General features: G+C 46.2%; 1 protein-coding gene across 1 annotated transcript in view; it reads right to left on the bottom strand.

The window, feature by feature from the left end:
• The window catches only part of TSG101 (tumor susceptibility 101), a 586297-nt gene that overhangs the window by 476851 nt on the left and 87299 nt on the right, over positions 1-22147 (bottom strand). Inside the window, exon 3 of the mRNA XM_069623783.1 lies at positions 8934-8999. Within this exon, the coding sequence (XP_069479884.1) occupies positions 8934-8999 (66 nt within the window). The remainder of the gene's footprint in view (positions 1-8933; positions 9000-22147) is intronic.

The raw sequence follows: 22147 nt of genomic DNA, 5'->3' as shown, positions 1-22147 counted from the left end.
TAATTATCTCAGTTATTGGATCTCCAGTGGCCACTTCTTCAGAAAGCCTCTGTTTTGGATCTTGATGTTCCTTGGATGGTGGGGCTTCTTTCACGTCGCATTTACCCTCCTCTCGTTTGGGTGCTTATTGAGATTGTCTGCTTCGGAGGTTGATCTTTTGCTGGATAAGACAGTTTCCAATTGCTGGTTTCTTCCTGATGTAAAGGCACCTCATTTAGCCTCGTGTCACTCCACTCGTTGGCCATGATGAAGCCCTCCAGAAAGTTCAACTTTGTGTGCATCATGGCTATGAGGGAAGTTTGATCACCCAAGGTGTCATTTAGTGCCTCGTAGAGCTTGCTAAATGGGGCAAGCGCGATCGTGACCGTGGACATGATGGTAAGCAAGTCTGGCTTTTTTTGGCGAGTATCTTTTGTCATATTATGTTGGAACTCACTCAATCTTCTGGTGTGGATCAGGGTACATAGTGGAGCAAAGGATATGTCTGTCACTGCTGTGTCGTTCCAGCCAGAGTTATTTTGCGTCGCATTTGTTGGTTTGGCTTGCTCCTCTACCTGCGTCCCCACTGAAACATTCCGATTCCCGGGGCTCAGGTAAAACAACCATTCCCCCGTGGAAGGCCAACCAGGGCAGTATCAGTCTCTCTTTTATCAAGTTCGTACAGGCGGTTTTCTTGTGGCACCGTGTGAGCATCCCTCATCATATTTGCATTAGAATGACCTCCCTCCTGATGTGTCGTTAAGTTGGAGTTTGCCGTTGTTGGATTCCCTTGATCCCGGTCTGGAGGTAAACTGGGATTCAGTGCTTGTCGGAAGTGCCATCTAAGAGGCAAGAGGGCTTTCTCTTTCAATTTTCTTGCTGTTCCTTTACTTGAGAGGGACTTGTTTTCATCAGGGCCTAAGGAACAGTCCTCAGTAAGATTCAAGCTTTCCAGCATATCCACATCGGATATTTCGGCTACTGAAGGATCTGTTACACAGGCTCTCCTTTTTAAGGTTTTAAAGCATGTCCACGTTTATTAGCTTGATTTTCGGTTTCATGGGCCCCACTTTTTTTTTGGGTGCTTTACCTCTCATGGAAAATGTCCTTACGATTTTGCCTCTGTTAAATCGCCTCCCTTTCTGCTGCAAATTTTGTTTCATCCTGGAGTTTGCAGGTAATTTTTCACTTTCCTGTGATGGTTTCATTTTCGTGGCACGCTGCTGCCCCAAGCTCTACCTGTAAGGAGGTGGATTTCAGGGATACGTTTTCCTGGGTACCCAGTAGTATTTCCCCCTCCGGTGGTACTTTGCAAGCTTTTAGCTTTAATGAGGGGAACGCAGCAGCTTCTTCCGAATTAGCGGTGGGCAGTTCTTCCAAATTTCAGTCCTCTAGGTCTTTTGATCCGTTGCTTCCATGTCTAGTCGGTGACTTTGTCAAAGGGGGGGGGGGTAGCTGGCCCTCCCCCTGGGCTCCTCAGGTCTTCAGTCTGTAATCGGGTGGATGTCCATATTGCACTTTTAGACAGGGGTTCTCTGGTTTCGGCCTGCTTTGGGGCCCAACCACATTCCCTGAACCTGGTAGTTGTATTTATGCTCCTGACGCAAACTAAGTGATCTGTTGCAGTTTCTGCGAGCTGCACCATGCTGTTGAAATTGTGAATTTCACACCGAGTAATCTTGGTCACTGAAAATGAACCCCCTGCCTGCGTCTCTAGTCCGCTGTGTAAGCAGGTAGCAGGGTCGTTATTGTTTTAGGACAGCATGATGAGGGGTCCTCAGCCAAAGTTCTTAACTCTGTGCATCTCAACAACCCTGGAGGACTCCCCTCCTCGCACTTCTCTCCGACCTCGCCCACCCGCCCCCTCGTAGCCAGCAAGCTACCTCCCATCATTCCTTTCACTGGTGTATTATTCTCGGGGAGCAGCTTCGTCACAGTGAGTTTGGCGGTGCGTTTCTTAATGTTAGTTTTGAAAATGATCACTTCTTTGGGAGGGCGTAGCACGAGTTTGTTAAGTTTGTGCTCGTTAGATCCTCTTGCACCACTACAAGGCGATTCTGGGGGTTGTAGCGAGGGACGGGATGCAGACAAACTCTTACCTGGGCTGACGTCCTTCAGTTACCCCGCCGCCTCACCTACTCCGCCATCTCCTGCGAGTCGTTTGGCATCCAGATCCTTGCACTCTATTCGAGTGATCATTCAGTCCATTGAAAGCCTCTTACTTGATAATGGCAGTGGCAAAGCTGGCAGGGAAGTCTTTTTTGGAGAGCATGCTATAGAGTCCTTAGGGCCCTGTCCCTTTCGCTGTTCTCTCGCTTCTCGAGTAGCCATTGATGTTCTCTTTTATTACGTAGAGCTTGCTGCATGCCACAGTCTGCAATCACTCAACGACTCACTCCGCCAGCGCTTGCAGTATTTGAAAAGGGTAGCTGGAGTCGATCCGCCTCTTGGTGAACCCAGTAGAAAGACTCGGGAAAGCAGACTCCACAAAGCAGATAGTGGTCTGCTAACGTCTGCAATCACTCAACGACTCACTCCGCAGTCCGCTTTGCGGCCGCTTGCAGTATTTGAAAAGGGTAGCTGGAGTCGATCCTCCTCTTGATGAACCCAGCAGAAAGCCTCGGGAAAGCAGACTTGCAGTCATGGCCCATGTTAAAAGGGCAATACACAGGGGAGGGACACATCCCCTTCAAGGTGCAACACACTTGGGAGGGTCCTACACCACACCCCCTCGCCCAGATCACAACCACCAACAAGGTGTGCATATCCAGAGCTTTTAATTTTATTTATTGTTCCCTTCGGTTGCGTTATGCAGATAAGGTACTCTTCCTGATTACATCTAATGTAACCCTCTGTTCGACCTCTCCACTCACTATACCAAGCAGATGTATCCAACAGCCCAAGAGATGGCTAGTTGGTAAAGGGGGTATGGCCGGGAAACGATTTTGAGTTGAGGGTGAGAGACCTATTCTCGAGGGCGGGCTCGAGGGGTCCACCTGGAGACACAGGATATTAACATGTTTATCTCTTAGTTGTGGCATTTTATATATTGGGGTCTTTTTTTTCCCCAAATGCTTCTTTACAATATCACCATAGCAGCATTGAGTACCTGCACTGCGAGTCCGCTGCTTAAACGCCTTTATCCCTCCCATCAGCCTCCCACGCGCACTCCCAAACAACATAACAGAGATGGCTGCAAGGGGCGGGGTGGGAGCAGGCACCAGCCAATCAGGGTTTAGCATCTGAGTAAGGAAGAGGATGGATCAAAAGTCGATGGCAGCTACGCTTGAATGTCAGTGAGAGTTTGTTCATTAAAAGGGGAGATGGGCGTCAAGTTTCAACTAAAAATGTTTTACAAGTCAAACCAGCCTATTTCTGATCCAGTTTATGATGCTATTTTAAGTACTAACCCAATGTGTGACTACATTTATTTCAAATGTCATGCCAGTTATAAATTACATGCGATTGTTTCCTTTCATAATAAAAGCAGTTATCATGAGCAATATGAATTGTATTAACGCAATGGAAAACAGAGCATGTAAGATGGTAGCACCGTTTCTTACTAGGAATGAAAGGTTTGCCATAATATGAGGGCATGACGTGTTGCCAGGACAGAAGAAAACACACTCAGAGTTCCCATGAGGAGTTTTTGGGCGGAGAGAGGCAGGAATGGGTGGAAATCGCCATAGGGATTAACATGGCTATGGGCAGGCAATGGGTGGGCTTATAACCAAACGACTGTGTGCCTCTCCTACAATGTCATTCCTCAGAGTCCCTCGCTGTATGCCTTGCCTCCAGAGCTGTACATGAATCTGAATGCAATAGTGGGATTTATAGGTGTCGCAAGCAACATCTAATAGCCCAAACTAAAATGGAAGTTTCCACTATTAAAAATTATGAACTGTAGCACAAAAGTAGAACAATAAATAGCAGCAGCATGAAAATTAAAACACACACCCCTTTCACTGCTGTGTGAATTCTCCAACAGCACGTACAACAGTAAGTAAAAAGCAGGTGCATGTTAGGTTTCTTAGAACACAGCGCCATGGATGTGAAGTACACATCCAACTTGCTGCTACAAACAGACTGTGTGTGAGAACTCTGCATCCTGGGTATTTGGCTGTCCACCCATTCCCATGAACTTTTCCACTGGTTTTGTGTTGGGTGGGGAAGTCCTGGGGATTATGCTATACCAAATAGAATATCAATAAATGTACTTTTTTTCAAAATAGAATTGAAAAAAGTATTGGCAAAAACAACAATTTGGGATTCTGCATGGTAACATTTGTTTTTGCCTAATCAGGTTTTACCATCTCTGCCCATGACCATCATGACAGGTATTCAGACCTCGGAGGTTCTTAGCAATGTTAAAAGCTAGGCAGGTCTCGCGGATCTAACAAAGGGAAAACAAGAATAGAGGACTTTGATCTTGCTTAACCTCGTTGCAGTAAGTACAGGTATCAGAATTACCCTTCTTCGAGTTTGCTGTATAAGCATCAATGAAAAGAATAACCAATTTGAATTTAAAGTAGAATATCTTCATTCTGAAAGGCTTTGCCATATGCAGGTACTCCTTGTGTCGGGAGGAATGAGAGATACCCAGCTGGGCCTCAGATTGAGGATTATTACCTAGACAGGGGCCAGCGAGACTGCAAATTCGAGACTGCAGTGTTACTGGAAAGTCCATCCTATCCCCCACTCCGAAATCCCCTTTCTGTCACTACCAACATACTGCTCTATAACATCCACCAGGCACCGCATTCTGCCGCCCCCTTTTTAAGTCCAAGGTGCTGCACTTTTGGAGGAATCCACACCACCGCTTTTCTGCTCCTTGTTAAAGTGGTATCGCCATGGAGTCTCCACTATTGTACAGTATGTCGATCTTGAACATCTATAGTGTACCACAGATCACTAACCGCCAGAAGATCAGACAATCTTTAGAGGTATTAGCATTTTTGAAGGCATCCCACATCATTTTGTCATCCTCTATTTTTTTTCGCCTTGTGATTGCACTGTAAGAATTGCCATGCAACTTTATCTTTGCGCTGTGTGCTATTCAAAGCCTTAAACAAGTGTGCTTTAGCCTCCTTACACTCTGTCAACCCATGCATGCTTCCTTATATATCTGGCCTGGGACGGTATAGTCACAGGAATGTACCATGTCACATCACTTCTTGTAGACAGAGGGGTTGGCAGAGTTGCAACAAAAATAACCTTTGCAGTGTTGACAGTGGATTGAAATAAAAGGTGGGAACCATCCAAAATTTGAATCCAAATTCAACCACCTAATTTACGTTTGCTAGTATTGACAGACAACTGTACATCGACCAGACTGTTCCTCAGCCAGTGCCAGGCCACCTACTCCTTGGTTGTCAAAGAAAATTAGGAGGGGATTGTGGTCGCTCTCGAGGCACCTTCAGTCAAGCAGCCAGATCCACTAAGGCATAATCAATAGTACCATTTCTGTAGGGTATGAAAGGTTGGCTTGACTGGAATAACAGCCCTCACCCACCTCTTAGCAGGGTATTATAGGCACACACATCCAAAATGTAGATAGTCTACAAGGACTAGGATATTTGTGAACCAGGCTTGGAGCTCTGAAATTTCCTAGGTCTCATCTTCCCGCTCTAACTCCTGCATCCCTGCAGGATGTTCGGACCAAGATTTCAGACTGCACACTATTAGAGAAGTACTTCCACTAAGGTATGAAACTCCTCAAAAGCTGCAATTGCCTACTCACAAAGAAAATAAAAAAGAAATACATAAATAAAATAGGTACTGGTCCATTCCTATTTCACCACCGTGACCAGAGTCAATGCCCCTATCATCCACTTTGACATTAAGATCTGATGAGAACCATATCAGGAAGCCTCTGCTTGCAAGACCCTAGGATCCGTTGAAAGCAGCCTTGGAAAAAAAAAAACAGCCACTGCAGTTGCTACATCAACCAGGTTTCCTCTTTTCTGAAGACACATCACTTGCATCTGTCCAACAATTTCTTCCATTCCTCATCTTTCAGCCTACATGCAAGGCCTGCTGAATTGTCAACTAGAAATTGATTTAATTCTGTTTGAACAGCTGTGGTTTTCACTACTTTTAAAGGGGCTCTGCATATGCCACTTTCACAGTCAGTCGAGCCAATCTAGATAATAGCCTTCGGCTAAGGCAGCGAATCGATTTGAAACCGGGATATCAAAGTGGTCCCTCAGTCTCAAGCCAGGAGCGCTAGCTGGATTACTACAGGAGATCAAACTTCAGGGCATGCCGCATAGAAGAAACTGATGAGGCCGCCCCCCCCCCTGAACCTGGCAGGTAAAAGTACCTCACTGGCAGGGGGCTAAAACCAGGGTGCAACATTTTTACTCACCACTAGCCAGCAATAATTGACTTGACAAGTAAGAAATGGTGTGTTGTGTGTAGGTGGTGCGTGACTTATGGCTGGCTAGTAGCTTGCAACTTGAAATGTTCACCCCGGTTTAATACTTTTATATCTGAACCAGCCACTTGGCAGAAAGGTTGATTGATGATTCAATATCTTTGCTACCACATTCTTATCATTGACATTCAGGACCACAAAGCCTCTTATATTTGCACCTACTTCACCTGCTACCTACACCAATACTAAATAATGTAAAATCTTTGAAGCTTCGCATATTCTTAATCCAACTGCAATATGTCTGTATTAGCATTCCAGGAGCCTTGGTCTCTGCGGGCAAGAGGGACATTTGCTCGAATCACCAGAAAGGGTACAAGCAAGGAGGAGATGAAGCACATCCTGGTTAGGAAACTCCTTTGGTGCAAAGCACACTTGCTCACCTCTGGATCTCCAAAGGGACGTTCCTAATTGAGAATTATTTCTTGCAAGGTTCACCTTAGGCACAGCCATTGTAGTAGCAGGCCTAATATTCATACTATTTAATTTGTGGCACTTGTCTTCTGTGGGATGCATGTACACTCCATAGCATGTTTTTTTTTTTTTTTTTTAATTAGTGCCACCAGCTTCGTCTGCTCTAGATGTCGAATGTCTTGCCCCTCAGTATGCTGTGAAACCAGCCCCCAGCAGCGTTCACTAATGGAATAGACCACATTTCTTTAGCACTGGCCTGAATTACAGCCAAAGTTAAATGCATCATTGGCAGGTATTTCAGAATGTCCGTTAGCAGAAGCTTCAAGGGCTTTGTTGATAAACATTGAGAGACTCCTCAACCCCTGGCACTAGCTCACCGGACTCAGGCGTTCAAAGTAGTCATGCAATCCCCCTGCCTCCACCTGGTCCACACGCAGCTCTGAACTTAACCCCTCCTCCACAGGAGGCCTCATCTGGCATGGCTCAAAGACCTTTGGGATTATGGAGTCCTTTGGGATTATGGAGTCTGCTGAAAAGCATTTCTCCGTAAATGCCCAGTTTGAATTACGAGGATCCATGGCATGGTTTGCAGGTTTGTTTCGACCATCGGGAAATCCTTGCAGCAAGTTTACTTTCAAACATGGAGTTTGTTGGTTCAGGAACCAATGAGAGCCTAATTTTGTTGGATGATGCAATTTTTTTTTCAATTTACCTTCGCCTTGTGGAAGACATGCAATTTTGGCAGGCATTTCCATGCAATGCTCAGGTGTTCACAACACTACTGGGGAAGCCATGTAAAGCACATGCACTCCCAAATGTCCATGACATGGATTGCTTTTATTCAGGAACACATCTCATTGCCAAATATTTCCATAAAACTCCCAGGTACTAACGCCATTCCTAGATTACCTGGCCATCTGATGACACTTCATGGCAGTGTGCGAGTGCCATCAAGTGGCAATGTAATCACCTTGTTGCATTTAACAATAAAACGCTCAGGTCAAATCCCCAACTGTAGGGGATAGCCATCAAAGACCCAAGTACTCTCCTCATTGCGGAGGAGAACCATCAAAATGTCCACGTACCCAGACCATTGACAGGAACTGCCATCAAATGTCCAGCACTCACTCCATTGCCAGAGATTGCCATCAAATGTCCAGGTACTCACACTATTGGGTATTTCACCACATGCTCTGGTGCTTGCCACATTACTAAGGACTTCAATGAAGTTGCTTCACTGTCAATAATCGCCATCAATTACTTGGGTAAATTACACTCAGCAAAAGATTGCCAGTAAATGGTGAGATACTTGCGCCATTGCCGAGGGTCACCATGATATGCCCAGGCACCACCAGAGATTGCCATCAACTTCCTAAGTACTTGCCGCCACATTTGTCACACTTATTGCCTAGCTTTGGGTGCTCCAAGATACTGGTATGTGGCAGGGGAATCAATTCAAGAGAACGTTAAAACAGAATGACAGCAGTTTTGATGTGCTGTCCTGGTCCTGGATTCTAACCCGCCTTTCCTGCGAATGACAGAGCAGGAGATACGGTGGAGGGAGTCCACTGGGGGGAAATGCAGCAGCACAGCACCGTGGAATTCCTGCTCCCACTGTCATCGACAGAAAAATGTCAGGCAGTGAATGGGAACCGCAGGAAAGCAAACCATGGATGCTTGTGTGTGGCTTGGTGGACAAGGTGTGACATGGGAGGGAGGCACAGGAGTCTAGTGCTCGATTATGGTCTGCCCATTCTACAATTCTGTTCTTTCTCCAGCAGTTTTCCACATCCAGTTGTGATGTGGTAAGCACTGGAAAAAAGGTGGCAGAGAAGTGGGAAGGAAAGCAGAACGTTTTGTATCCACGGCCTCCAAGCCTATTTCTGTGGTATTGTTTTTGCCTCACTTAATGCACTAAATCATCACTGAACACTTTAAAGAAAAAATAAGAAGATTTGTCTGGAAGTGATAGACAACAAAAATTGTTCTGGCTGGACAATTTCCTTGCCAAAATACATGCAACTTTTGAACCCAGAGATAAGAATTAGGGTGGTGGGAGGCATAAGCCAATCATTATTTACTGTATAAAACATCATAAGACACCAACCTTTGTAAGGCACAGGAATGGTTCCATTAAGACTTGCCAGTTCTCTTGACGACCCATCATTGAAAACTGAAAAAACAAAGAAACCTTTATGAGATTTGCTATAATACACATAAACGCTCCGGGACAAATCAGTTAATCAATACAAAGTATACATAAGGGCACATTCAAAACAGATTCACTTACAGTCACGCAAGACCGAAAACAAATGTAAATTAATGCACCAGGATCATTTTTAGTAAAGTAATGAAGCAGCAATGCACTCCAAATTCAACCTTTAGGAGGACAACAAAAAGATTACATAAAAATGTACCCAAAAACATGCCAAATTAGAAAAAGTTATTAAAAGCAGAAAGTGTGTTGTTTGCGATGATCGGAGAGGTGCGAGAGAGGATGGCCTGGAACTCAGTGACTGGCTGAATGATGAGCTCCTTGCCATTTTTCAAGCTCAAAAATATAGCTGAAAACTAAAATTGAAAAAATGAGACCAGGTCAGTTTCTCGGATTAGTAATTTGAAACATTTCACAAATCTATGGTGCATATATGTGTATGAGAATCATTTAAAATTAAACATTCTGAACCAGTGACAAATGTAGAAAAGTATCAGGCTATCACCACATGCTCTCTGCCAAATACTCACAGCACTATTCTGTGGTGGGCGCAGGGAGTGGCGGGGCAATGTCATGGTTACTGACAGGAAAATGTTCAGGACACTGATAACAAGTTTTACCGTGCACCACCACCATATTTGCTGGGGCGGGGATACTTTTCTTTAATTAACTTTTTTAAGTGTGGTCTTCAAGGTCCTCCTGGTCCATCAGGTTTGGATGTCTTGCACAGTTTGCACTCATTTCGCCTACAAAAGTTCACATTTTCACATGTTGGGGCACTTATGGTCACCAGCTCTTTGCGGTCCCCCTTCACCACTGAAAAAGCCACTGCCAACACCACCAGCAACACTTCTATTAAATAAGAAAACATGTATTTGCATCCCACAGAAGCAGAGAGCCTCTTCTAGAGCATGCTGAAATCCTCTCCCAACAAATGTACCGACACGTGTCCTCCATCCTATAGATTTCAATGAAAGTCCCTTTACCAAGGAATGTCTTAATCATACTTTCTCCCACCCCCCATGAAATGCGAATGCACAGAAGCAATTGATTTAGCATTATTATTTATAGAGCGCGCCAAACCCGAGGGAATTTGGAAGCAATAGAAGCAATACGAGGGTTGAACAGCAAGAGTTAAAATACATGGAGCACACATCGCTAGTCCAAACTTTCCAGGATTTCAGACACAAACCATGTGAAAAATGTTTATATTTTTTAAAGATAAAGGCTGTAAGAAATACCCAAGGCTGTAAGATGAGGTCATTCCTCCGACACAGAAAACTAAATGAGTGTCTGCTACACTTTGCCAACAGAATATGGTTAAAATTTAGAAAGTGTCATTCGATACAGGAACATCATTTTCCACATATTAAGATGAACTCAGTATTGGACTGCTCATTCTACATTGCATGCTGGGTGTCAGATGTTTGTAAAAAGATGTTTTATACCCCTTTCCATCGTGTGTTAAACTTTTATAGGCATCCCATTTCATTTGATTTTCAGCTTGTCACAGAACACCTTCTGTCATGCAACAGTTTGATCTGAACAGACTCTCGACGTGTTCTCAGAAAGCTCAAGTAGGATGTTAAGAAGTGGTGGAGGCGGCGGATGTCTAAACTCTGTAATGGGCCCCAAAAGTTAACACAAACAAAGGCCCTAGATATATCCATCAACTCCATGGACACATGGCTATTCTTCCCCAGTGTACACTTGGATCCAATCAAGTATAGATCCAATGCTTGTTCTATTGTGCCAAGATGCTAGCCTCACATTAGAACCATATTAATACACAGATTTTATTCTGCTAGATTCTATCAACTCCTGGAATCCTTCTGCCACGGATTTTAAATGAGGTATTTAATAGGAGCATTGGTATATCAGACGATTCCCTCTTTTCACCCTACTTTATCCATCAAGGCAATGTGGCAAGAGTCAAGTATGTAAAGGAATGGTCAGCGCTGCACTCTCTGAATTATCAGTTACATTTGGATTCAATTATCACTGTGTCGAACCATTATTCACCATATTGTCGTAACGGTCAGTCACACAGTACGGCTTGCAATATCTACTAGCCCACTAGCATTGGATAGTAGTTTTTATGCAGGGCGAGTACCATTTACAGGAAACTCTACCTTGCTGGCACGTATGGGGATGTTAGAAACTCGCCCCCCCCCATTTACAGCAAACACAATTTGTTTGCAGTAAATGGCAAATACAGGCTTCACTGTGTATGCTTGGCAGCATTGCAGCAAATACAAAGTGTGCTTATGCAACATGCACCATTTTACAAAAAGCACTGGTAAATATTTCGTCACCAGTCACCTTGGGGCAAGTGCATTTCTCTTAGGTCGAGTATGTAAAACGAGGCACTCGCCCTGCACGTCTAGATGGATTTTTAAGAATTTGCAAGGCCTGCACAGGGACAAATTAACATCTGCTTTGGTGGCACAAAATGGAGCAAACACCCATATTCGTGACATCTGTGGCCACTGGAGAAGAACATGTTCTAAACGTATACACAATCGAGTGTTTCCATGGAAAGAAAGAAAGAAGACACACGCCTCTGTGATAAACATTGGCTTTCTCCATACTTTTGTTAACATGCAGTTGTAGCAATACAGCACAGTTATCAAAAAGCTGCAATTCTGTATAGGTACGAAAGCACAGTTATTTTGTGCATTTCGGAAGGAATGTCACAGAGGTGTCCATGAAGAATCAGTCCATCGGTAGAGTAAGGCTGTGGCGCACGTATGCCCATAACAGCAGTTCAACTATGGAACCATACCTTGCCCCAACCCCTTAAGAAATCATACATGTCCCTGGCCCATAATAAACTGCTTTTTTACCACATATTTTTCAATGAATCATTTAAAAAAACCATGTGACCACGCCATGGATTGCAATTAAACACAAATATGTCTGCACACCAAAGAAATTGATTCCATTTTCTATTTCTCTTGCCAGCAGAGGCCTTCCACTAATGAAACATTTATATATGTTTCTTCTTATACTCGGAGATAAAAGAAAGCATTGTGAATAACACAAGTTAATACTTTTTTATATTTAAATACACTTATTAGCATTTTGCCTGTAATACAGTGCTGGATACATTTCATTGCTTCCATCTCAGCTATACACATTTATGAACTCAAAATATTATAAAAACAATAGTAAGCAGAGATATAAACAAGGACAAATAAGCACTACAGTAAACTGTGACAATGGAAACCGTTGGCATGATTCTCTAATTGCTATACAATTTTCATCTGTTAGGGTAATTTGTCTTGTGAGACAGATTGGGAGATTTGGGAGGAACCTGTGCCCCAATTTATTGCGGGGTGGCAAAGAAAGGAGAGGGCAAGTTTCTGATAACTCCCTGACCAGCTTCTCTGCACTCGCTGGCTGGTGTAGTGTCCCTATGTACAATCTAAGACCCCTGCCTCTGAATCTTGTGAGACACAAAGTCCTTATTTCGCGTTTTGATGTAATCCAGAAAACGACCCCATTTTGCAAAGAAAACTGCTACGTTATCTTGCATGATGTGGGTCACTTTCTCACTTATCGATAGGATCCACATGTGCAACCACCAGTACTCTTGAGTGAGCGTTTTCGCAGTTTTCTATTGGGCCGCTATAGTGATTCATGCGACCAGAAGCATGAATCTCAGGATAGGTATTGTGGTTTGAAGTATGTGAGTACGCAACACTCTGAGATCGCCCAAGAGGCAAAGCTGTCAGATCTGTCGGGAGAGATGACTTCATCATTTGATTTAGTGCATGCACCATCTCTGTCAAATATCGCATACGCTTTGGACAATGCCACCATATGTGCATGTGTGTACCCGCCCAACAGCACCCAAACCAGCACAGTCCACCATCCCCCCATCCATATGCTTTGTTCTGTCGGGGTGAGGTAATCCCGCTCTTTTCTGTATATTGCACACTTGAGGTTGATTTTCGCTGGTCCCGCCACATATTATGACATTTAACCTTAATGAGCTCTGAACCAAGATCTTTATAATAGGCTTGAACATAGGAAGGAAGGCTCTTGTTTAGTTGGGAAATTAGACATGTGTACAGGCGGGATTAGTTTTTGACTGTAATTGGGGAAAGGATAGGTCTCTCAAATTCTGTGAGACGTCCAACTACTGCATTTTTATTATGCGTTATCAGTGTCCAGTGCCTCAACTGCCAGTAGTGGACCTGCTCTCTCATCTACGCCAAAGGTGGACTTACAAGACTCAAAAGATCCAATTTGGCCCCGTTAGAACAAATGGGATAGGTACTCGCAACCACCCAATCTCCATTTAGAGAAAGTTATTCGATCATAGGCTGGACAGAAGTTAATATTAAAGTGAATGGGAGGCATGATATAAGGCCCAGTCTAACGGCAATGCTATCACATAACTGAATTGTGGTTCTGATGGTTGGGCGCTCTAACATACTCTTACAAGGTCTGTCCCCTAGTGGGGGTCCGGGCATATACCTGGGTGGGGGGGGGGGGCTATCCGACAATCACCTCCAAGCATTTCCAACTCTTGTTCGTGTGGGTGTTAAACCACTCTCGAATGGTTCATAATTGTGCGGCTGAGAAGTACTTCTACTAAATGTTTGTGAGAGAGATGCCTTCTTTGTCTCCAGACCTAAAGAGGTACGTTCTGGAGTTCATGGGTCTTGAATTTTGCCAGATGAAATCCATTAAGTCCTGTTGCAGCTTTCTGAGCGCCCATGGCGGGACATTTATCAGAGGCCTGAAAATTGTACTACAGCCATCGGAGGATATTCATTTTAATTGAGTCAATCCTGCTAAACCAAGAAAATCGCCTTTGTGTTCCAGATCCTTAAATGGCCCTGATCGCTGTAAACATACCAGGGTAGCTGGCCTGATAGAGAAGAGAAATATGTGGTGTCAAGCAGATGCCAAGCTATTTTAGAGCATTTGTGGCCCCGCACAGAGGAGCACTTTGTTTTACAGAGGCTGGATCCATATTGATAATTAGCCCTTCACGCTTGTCGAGGTTTATCTTAAACCCTGAGGCTTCACGAAATGACACGAGAAGAAGTACCAATCGTGGAACCGAGTCATCTGCCCCAATTAGCTTTAAAATGGCATTGTCAGCAAATAAGGCAATTTCGTGATTGCCATCCTGATCTGGAATCCCCTTGATTGTGTCCTCCATTCTAATTCTCATTGCTACGGCCCTAGGGCCAGGGTAAACAAAGTTGAGAGGGGAAATCCCTGCCCAGTTCCACTGGTCAAGCCGAATCCCTGGGAAAGGAACCCATTTGTGGCAATGCTATCTGAGGGTATGGAATATTGGGAAAGTACCCCCGCCAAAATCCCCCTGCGCCCCCCTGGTTAATACTATTGAATACCGCATGTAAAAATGGCCTCTCAATGCAGTCGAAGGCCTTTTCTGCGTCTAGGCCTAAACCAGCGGTATTCAAACTTTTTTTTTACATTGGAAGAAATGGGCAGGGGTGGCTCACACGGTCGGGCTGAAGTATGAAACGGTCTCAGGCAACAATGAAAAAGTGGCCTGCAGATGTAAATGGATATTCTATTCACAGACTGGGCCTCATCACAACTATGGCGGTACGGTAACAACGGTTCAGGTAAGCTACCGGCACCATTGCTACCATACCGCCCTAGTACGAGTTGTGCTTGCGGTTGCCTGACAGCCTGCCAGGTCTGACCTGGCAGGCCATGCGGCACGCGCAAGCACAGCTCGTCGGATGCACTGGCACCTTTATTAACGGTGCCGGTGCATCCGAGCTCCCCATTCCCATTGAGCCCTATGCGGCTCAAATGGGATTGGGGATCTACCGGTAGCGGCACCCGCGAAAGGGCAATTATCAGGTCCACCTAACTCGGCATGACCCGGTAATTGCCCATTCGCAGGTGCCGGACCCGGATGCAACTCCGTTGTTTTACCGGCACAGCTACCGCCAGGGTTGTAATGAGGCCCACTGTTTCAATAGTACCCAAGAGGGTGCTTTGTGTTAAAATGTAAGTAAATTGGGATATATTCAGCAACAATGGTCAAGATTACTAACTGCATAGTTAAGTAACTCATCAAACTGGTCCACATTGGCCAAAATGGTGGCCCACTTTGACTGGCCCACACTAGCATTTAACATTTTTGGTACAGGCATTGCCCTTTAGGCCAGTCAGAGCCTGGTGGCTCATCCATAATGGTGAGGGGGCGCCCACCCAGTGGCCCCTCACCCATTATGGAGGAGCTAAAGAGCCAGCCCAGTGAAACAGTGAGCACTCCCTCAGCTGCTTGTTCCTGCTGATGAGTGCTCCTGGGCTGGCTGAACAGTCAAAGGGAAACACTGTTTCCCTTTGACAATTCAGTTTAGTTTCCCAGCCACACATGCTCACTGAGCCATGAAAGTGCTGGGGCGTTTTGCTTCGCCAGCATTGCATAGCTCATTGGAAATGCTGGCTGGGGCACTGCATGTCTGTATGTCCGAGGGGGGGCTCCTGCGCCTCCTCGCAAATACTGACAGAGCAGCCTGGAGCAGGGCGTTTCAGCACCCACACGCAGGCCAATCCAGAAGGTACGTTTATGTTCATTGTTTTTTTTTTAAACATGTGTATGGATGCGTGTATGCTTAGGTTATGAGTGAGTGTATGGTGATGGATGCTCGTGTGAATGATAGAGTGATTGCTGTATGAATGTGCAGCGCCTTCCATACACACATAATCATGTTGATTGTGTTAGGCCCAGTGGGGCCCATGGGACAGGGATGGTATCTTTTTATTGGACATCGATCATAGATGTCCAGTAAAAAATGCCATGCCTGCCCCTGCGCCCCCGAGCACCAATTGCAAACTGTTTGGCTATTTACCCATTTTTTTGTTAAAAGTATGCTCTACAATGCAACATTTTAAACCATTATTTAAAAGAAATTCACAGGGAGAAGGAAACCCCCCCCCCCCAAACCCTCCCTTTATTGGTTCGAGCTCCCTCACTATGCTCGGTCGCTATGGCATTTTGGGGGGGAAATAGTTATGCCCCTCCACTTTAAAAAAAAAATCACCAGCCGCCACTGGCCCTCAGACTGTGTTGGGAACAGGATGGGGGAAACCTAGGGACTATGGTAGGAGCACAATGGGCGGGAACCATGGGATAGTGGTGGGAGCAGAGTGGGGAGCGCCCAGGGTGTGTGATGGGGTGGGGAGAGACCAGGGACTGGGTAGGAGTGGGATGAGGGAGCCCAGCTACTGTGATGGGAGCAGGTGACGGCCCTCAATACATACTGTCCATTTGGCATTTTTGGGGGGTCCCGACCTGCCCAAATTTTGCTCTGGGGGGGCCCCGGCCAAAAATGTTTGAAGACCACTGGCCTAAACGGACTGCCGGTTTAGGGGTTTTATAGGCGATCAGCCCTATGATCTACCTGACATTAGCCTCTCCCTGCCGTCCCATGGCAAAACCTGCCTGGTCTCCTACCAAAACAGGAAGCACCTGGTCTAGCCAGCATTTTATTATGGATGTTTGTATCGGTCTGGAGGACCGCGACTGGACGGTAGGATGCACATAGGGCAGGGTATTTCCCCTCCTTATATATCAAAGAAATGTTGACATCTCTTGTGGGTTGGGAAGATGTTCCGTGGGTGAAAATTAGGTTGAATAGACTAACAGTCACCACACTACCCGCAAATTGCTTATAGAAGGGTAATGAAAAGCCACCTAAGTACGGGTGTTTTGCTTCATTTCAGGGTAAAGCTAGGTTGAAATATTCCCTCCTTTGTGATCACCCCATTAAGTGTTCCCTGCGGTTCAGCTGTGAGTTGAGGGAGCGGGCACTTGTCAAGGAATTATTTTATTTGTGTGGGGGTCGGGGTGGTCTGTGGAGTACAGGGTCCAATAGAACATGTAGAGTAACCACAATTTGTCCTCCTCCGAATGCACTAGCCCCCCCATTATCTCAACAATCTACTCTGCTCCTCTTTTTTTTTTTGTTTCAACGCCAGCATCTTCCCCGCTTGCTGCTGTTTTCATAGTGTACCAATGCTTTGATTCGATCAGTGCCAGTTCGGCTCTGGGTGCATCCAGCATGCTTACCTGCGCCCTAATATTTTGTAGATCACGGAATGCTCTATAGGACCCTGTCTCCTAATATTTCCCTTCGCTTTCTCTCAAATGCTTGAGTAGTAGAGAGTGCGCTCTCCTTATCCTATTGATCACTGCAGCATTGGAGATCAGCATACCTCTCATTTGTAATGCGTTCCACCAGACCCATCTCAGGGACCTGCCCACTAGGGTTGCTTTTAAAGAAGCCCCCAATGTCACCCTCAATCTCCTTCCTGTTGACAGGGTCATTCAGCAAGGAGGGGTTAAGTTTAAGTCTGAGATCCTGTGGCAGCGATAGATAGTGTTATTAGTACTGGGGTTAGGCCTGAGAAGCCTAGGTTTCCAATATATGCTCCTTCAAGCATTGGGATTGGATCTTTGCAGGTCCCCATGTAATCTATTCTGGAATGTATTTGGTGGGTGTTCAAAAACGTTATCCGAGCGGCTTCCTCTGCTACACTGCAGCACCATTGTTGGCCCTACCAGGAGAAGAGTAGACCAAATGGAAATGTCCACCTATACTTGATCTGTGCTTGTTGCAGCTTTTCTATGATTGGGCAAAAAGCTCGCCTCTTCTGGAGAGTTAGATCTGGCAAGTCTTGATATATGAGAAGTTTCTGAATATGGTTGGGGATTCTCCCTGCATTTATAAAGAGAAAGGATCTCCTCTTTGACCGTAAAGGAGTGAAACTTTAATATTATGTCACAGGGCTGAGATTACGGGCCCCTCTGCAGCAGAACATCCATGTGGACCCAGTGCAGAGTGATGCTACCTTTAGCAAGCTCCAGGACATTTTTGAATAACTGACCACACTGGCAGAAAATCACTTACAGAAGATTAAACATTATACATTTCATTTACTTTCTTTTTATAATAAAGATTGGTCTATTTTATCTAGCTATTTTACTGCATGGTTTTTAAAGTATGTATTAACATAAATGGCATGTTTTTATGTGTTTTATGCACACAGTCCAAAATAAACAGCAAATGAAATTAAATGCGCTCTCACCATATTGATGACTTTACATGGAGTTTGAGCTGGGCACCTGCACCTGATAATTCTTGACTCACATACACGAGTGTCACAACCTATTGGCCACATCTATGCATTTCATTTAAATACAGCTCTGTACACATTTTACTGACTCCACCCCACACCCGCTCCAATACCGCTACCTAGGTGCACAATGCAGGACAGTACACATCCGAGCATTAAAATAGAGATCTGGTTTTATCTTGCATTCATTTCTTCCCGTTTAATCCCAGCACTGTTCTATATGTTGATGATGGGTTAATGTTTAGCGTTGAGTGCTGATGTCTGTAACAGATATTGGGTGAGTTATTGTTTTTTTGTCTGTTTTTTGGTGCTCTGATGCCTCCGGGCTTGATCGTCTGACCGGGCGCTTTACAAATACAAAATAAAATAAATACTACCTGTATCTTACAAGACATTGGCCCTCATTACGACCCTGGCGGAAATCGAAAAACGATGGCGGAAATGCAATACCGCCATCGAATAGCGCTCGGTGCGACTATGACCCGTCACCGCAAAGTACGAAGCCATTAGCGACACCGCAGTGAACGCCAACGCTAACTGCACCAAGCACGCGCGCGCGCGCCATGCCAAACCGCAAACACCACCATGGTGCAACGGTACGCCAATTCCGACCCTAGCGGACATGTACCTAACGCCATCAGGCATGGCGGAATGTACCATTCCGCCATGGCGAGAAGTACGGCATCGCGAATCAACCGTAAACGGCCCCACTGAGTGCCTGTACACCGCTCCCTGCCCACAAAATACAACTCCCCGTAGGTGCAATGAAGCCACAATGCAACCATTGAAATGTACAAGTCACCCATGCATGCCAACGAACAAAAGAAACACAAGAGGGGCCAATGGGAGCTGCAGGGCACAGATGGCACGAATACAGAAGCCATCCCAATGGACATGACCACAGTCCCCCACCAAGAAACGCACGCAAACACAGGCACCTGTGACCAGCAATATTCCGAAAACCACATCATTCAACCAGTCCACCTGGCTGACCGGCATCTGTTACACAAAACCCAATCCCCCGCCCCTGAGCATGACAACATTCAAACTGGCATATTGGCAGCCCCCATCCCTGACCTCACTGGGCTTCGTAGGCAAACGCGCACAGCACAGTACCACGCAACTAAACCCCGAAGCTGGAACCCAATGCAGATCTCCTCACAATACATCGCCCCCCAAATAGGCATATGCCACATCACTTGCAAAGAAAAACGCTACACGGGCCAAATCAGAATAGAAATTTAATGCACATCAAAATCACCAAGCACATACAGCCATCAGGCCATGAACTCCAAAACACTAATCACCATTGTGGGCTGCTTCCGCAAGAAATGACCAGCCACTACCTGTGTGTCGCCCTGTTCCCCCATGGTACACAGAGCCACATTCACGTACGAAAAGGCAACATGGAAGCGCACAGAACCGCAGGGCCGTCCCAATGGGGAGGCACTAGTCCAGCTGAAAGGCCGAAATGTTGCTCCGAGCCACCAGTACTGCGTAAGGGCATGTGGCCCATTGGCGATCGTCCCATAAGATCGTAATGCTGCTCCACTGATTAACACGAAGCAGCAGGTGTCGGGAGTAAAATCCATCTGCAGGAGTGGCATACAGATGGCAGTGGCAAAAGGGGAGGAGATACCTGTCAACCAAAAGAAAAGAAAAAGAACAGAATGGCCATCAGAACTACATACCAACAACTCACTTCAATGATCACACGAAATCCACAGCCATATGCATGCTAGCCCACTCCAAAGGAACATCACCACCCCAAAACCACTTGCGACTCATAACCATCTATATCGAGGTGCAAACACCATCACAAACGAGTGTCTGAGGGCGCCTCGAGACAGGGAGGGCTCAACAAGGCCAGATGGACGATGGTCCCACTATGGCAGCCCTGCATCACATAGCGTAGGGGAGGCGGATAGATCCCAAGAAGCCCTGTACATGGCAAACTCTGTATCAAATCACCTGCCCATGCATCCATCCATCATTCCCTCATCCCGGGATCAAAATGCCTGAATAATTACTCACATAACATTAGAAACATCCATTGAGTCTGTGCGTTATGCAGCCTGCTAAATCCACAGTGCCCCAGCCCGTAATTCCAGTGTTGTGAAGTAACATGTATTTGGGAACGGACGGCCTCATCGCCCACGTAGCTATTGCGCATCCCAAACTATTCATATCAATCATTGCTCCCTCGCCATGGGCCCTGTCTCAAGGACATAGAACAATAGAACGTTACATTTGCAGTCAGACCTGTGGGCATCTCCTCGCCGCTAGCTGGAAACCGAAAGCGCCGCCCTTCGAATTCCTCATTTGCAACATCACGTCGAAAAGGCATCTGTGGCCGTTTGAAATCACTAATTATTCCATCGAGTGCGGCTGTGTGTGAAAATGGCAACTGCCTTCACCCACGAATGGGACGCCCCGCCCGTCGTTGCAACTCGGTACAGTGATGCATGAGGGCCCACCGTTACTCGAGTACTACGTCCCACTGACCCCTCACAAGTCTGTTCGCGACTGCACAGATAGTATGTGAAACAATGGGACCACAGCAGAATGAACATATCAACCAATCTTACACGGCCATCGGGTACAAATACATGATTGCAATAGCAAGATACAATTCCCCGAATTGCAGCGTTGTGCGCGGGACGTGCTCGGCCAAAGGGGAGAGCAGTTTGCACAGGTGGAATCAATCACCACAGGTGGAGGCCATACAGCCTGAAAACACATAAATTGCACAGCCAGTCTCCTCCCACAACCACACCGAAATGCTACCGGCAGGACTCGCGATGTTGGCCCTGGGGGACCTGATAGCACTGCAAGTGCTCCGACTCCAAGAAGTAGACGAACACCAACTACAACCAGCCGCACGGAGGAGACGCAGGAGGAGGAGGAGGCCAAGGCAGGGCCAGCAAGGCCCACCAGCACAGCCACTACCACCACGCAGGCAGCCCGCAATTCAACGCCTCCGAGCACATCCGTTCAACCTCACTGATGAGCAGATCCACACCCTCTACCGTCTGGACCGGGACACCATAGCCGCCATTGTGGACATGACACAGGCTGACCTTGTCAGCATGATAGATAGCCCAACCGCCATCCCACCCCTACTGAAGGTGGTGTCTGTACTCCACTTCCTGGCCACAGGCACCTACCAGCACACAGTCGGACAGTTGCATGGCATTTCTCAGCCACTGTTCTCACGGACACTATTGCAAGTGCTCGATGCCCTCCTGAAGCACGCAGACGACTACATCTCTCTACCACGCTCGGAGCAGGAAATAACCAACACAAAAGTGGGATTCCATGCACTTGCCGGCATACCGGGTTGCATTGGTGCCATCGACTGCACCCATGTTGAATTGGTCGTCCCACATGCCATGGAGGCCCAGTACCGCAACCGAAAACAATTTCATTCCCTGAATGTACAGATGGTGTGTGACTCCAACAGGATCATTACACATTGTTGTGCCCGATTCCCTGGATCAACCCATGATTCTATGGTCTTGAGGAACTCTACAATACCACGCTACATGGAGCGACACGCAGGGAACAGATCCTGGCTACTCGGTGAGTCTCATTACATGCATGATGATGTGGGGTATGTGAATTGTCAATGACCTGCCAGGAAGGGGGGGGGGGTGTGCGTACGTATCAATGGCATTCCACATCATACGTTTCTCGTCCACATACAGGTGATGCTGGATATCCACTGAAGAGATGGCTCCTCACACCAGTCCGGAACCCACGGGACCAGCATGAGGAGGACTACAACCATGCCCACTCACGTACCCGTGTAGTCATTGAACAGGCATTCGGCCTACTGAAGACCCGTTTCCGCTGCCTCAGCAGGTCTGGCGGGGCACTCCTGTACCGCCATGAGAAGGTTGCAAAGATGGTGATGGCATGTGTCATGCTCCACAACATGTGCGTACGTAGAAATGTGCCCA

This window comes from Ambystoma mexicanum, chromosome 11, assembly GCF_040938575.1.
Source record: "Ambystoma mexicanum isolate Mex_15411 chromosome 11, UKY_AmexF1_1, whole genome shotgun sequence".
In the NCBI taxonomy this organism is placed as follows: Eukaryota; Metazoa; Chordata; class Amphibia; order Caudata; family Ambystomatidae; genus Ambystoma; species Ambystoma mexicanum.
This window is presented reverse-complemented; position numbering and strand designations above follow the sequence as displayed.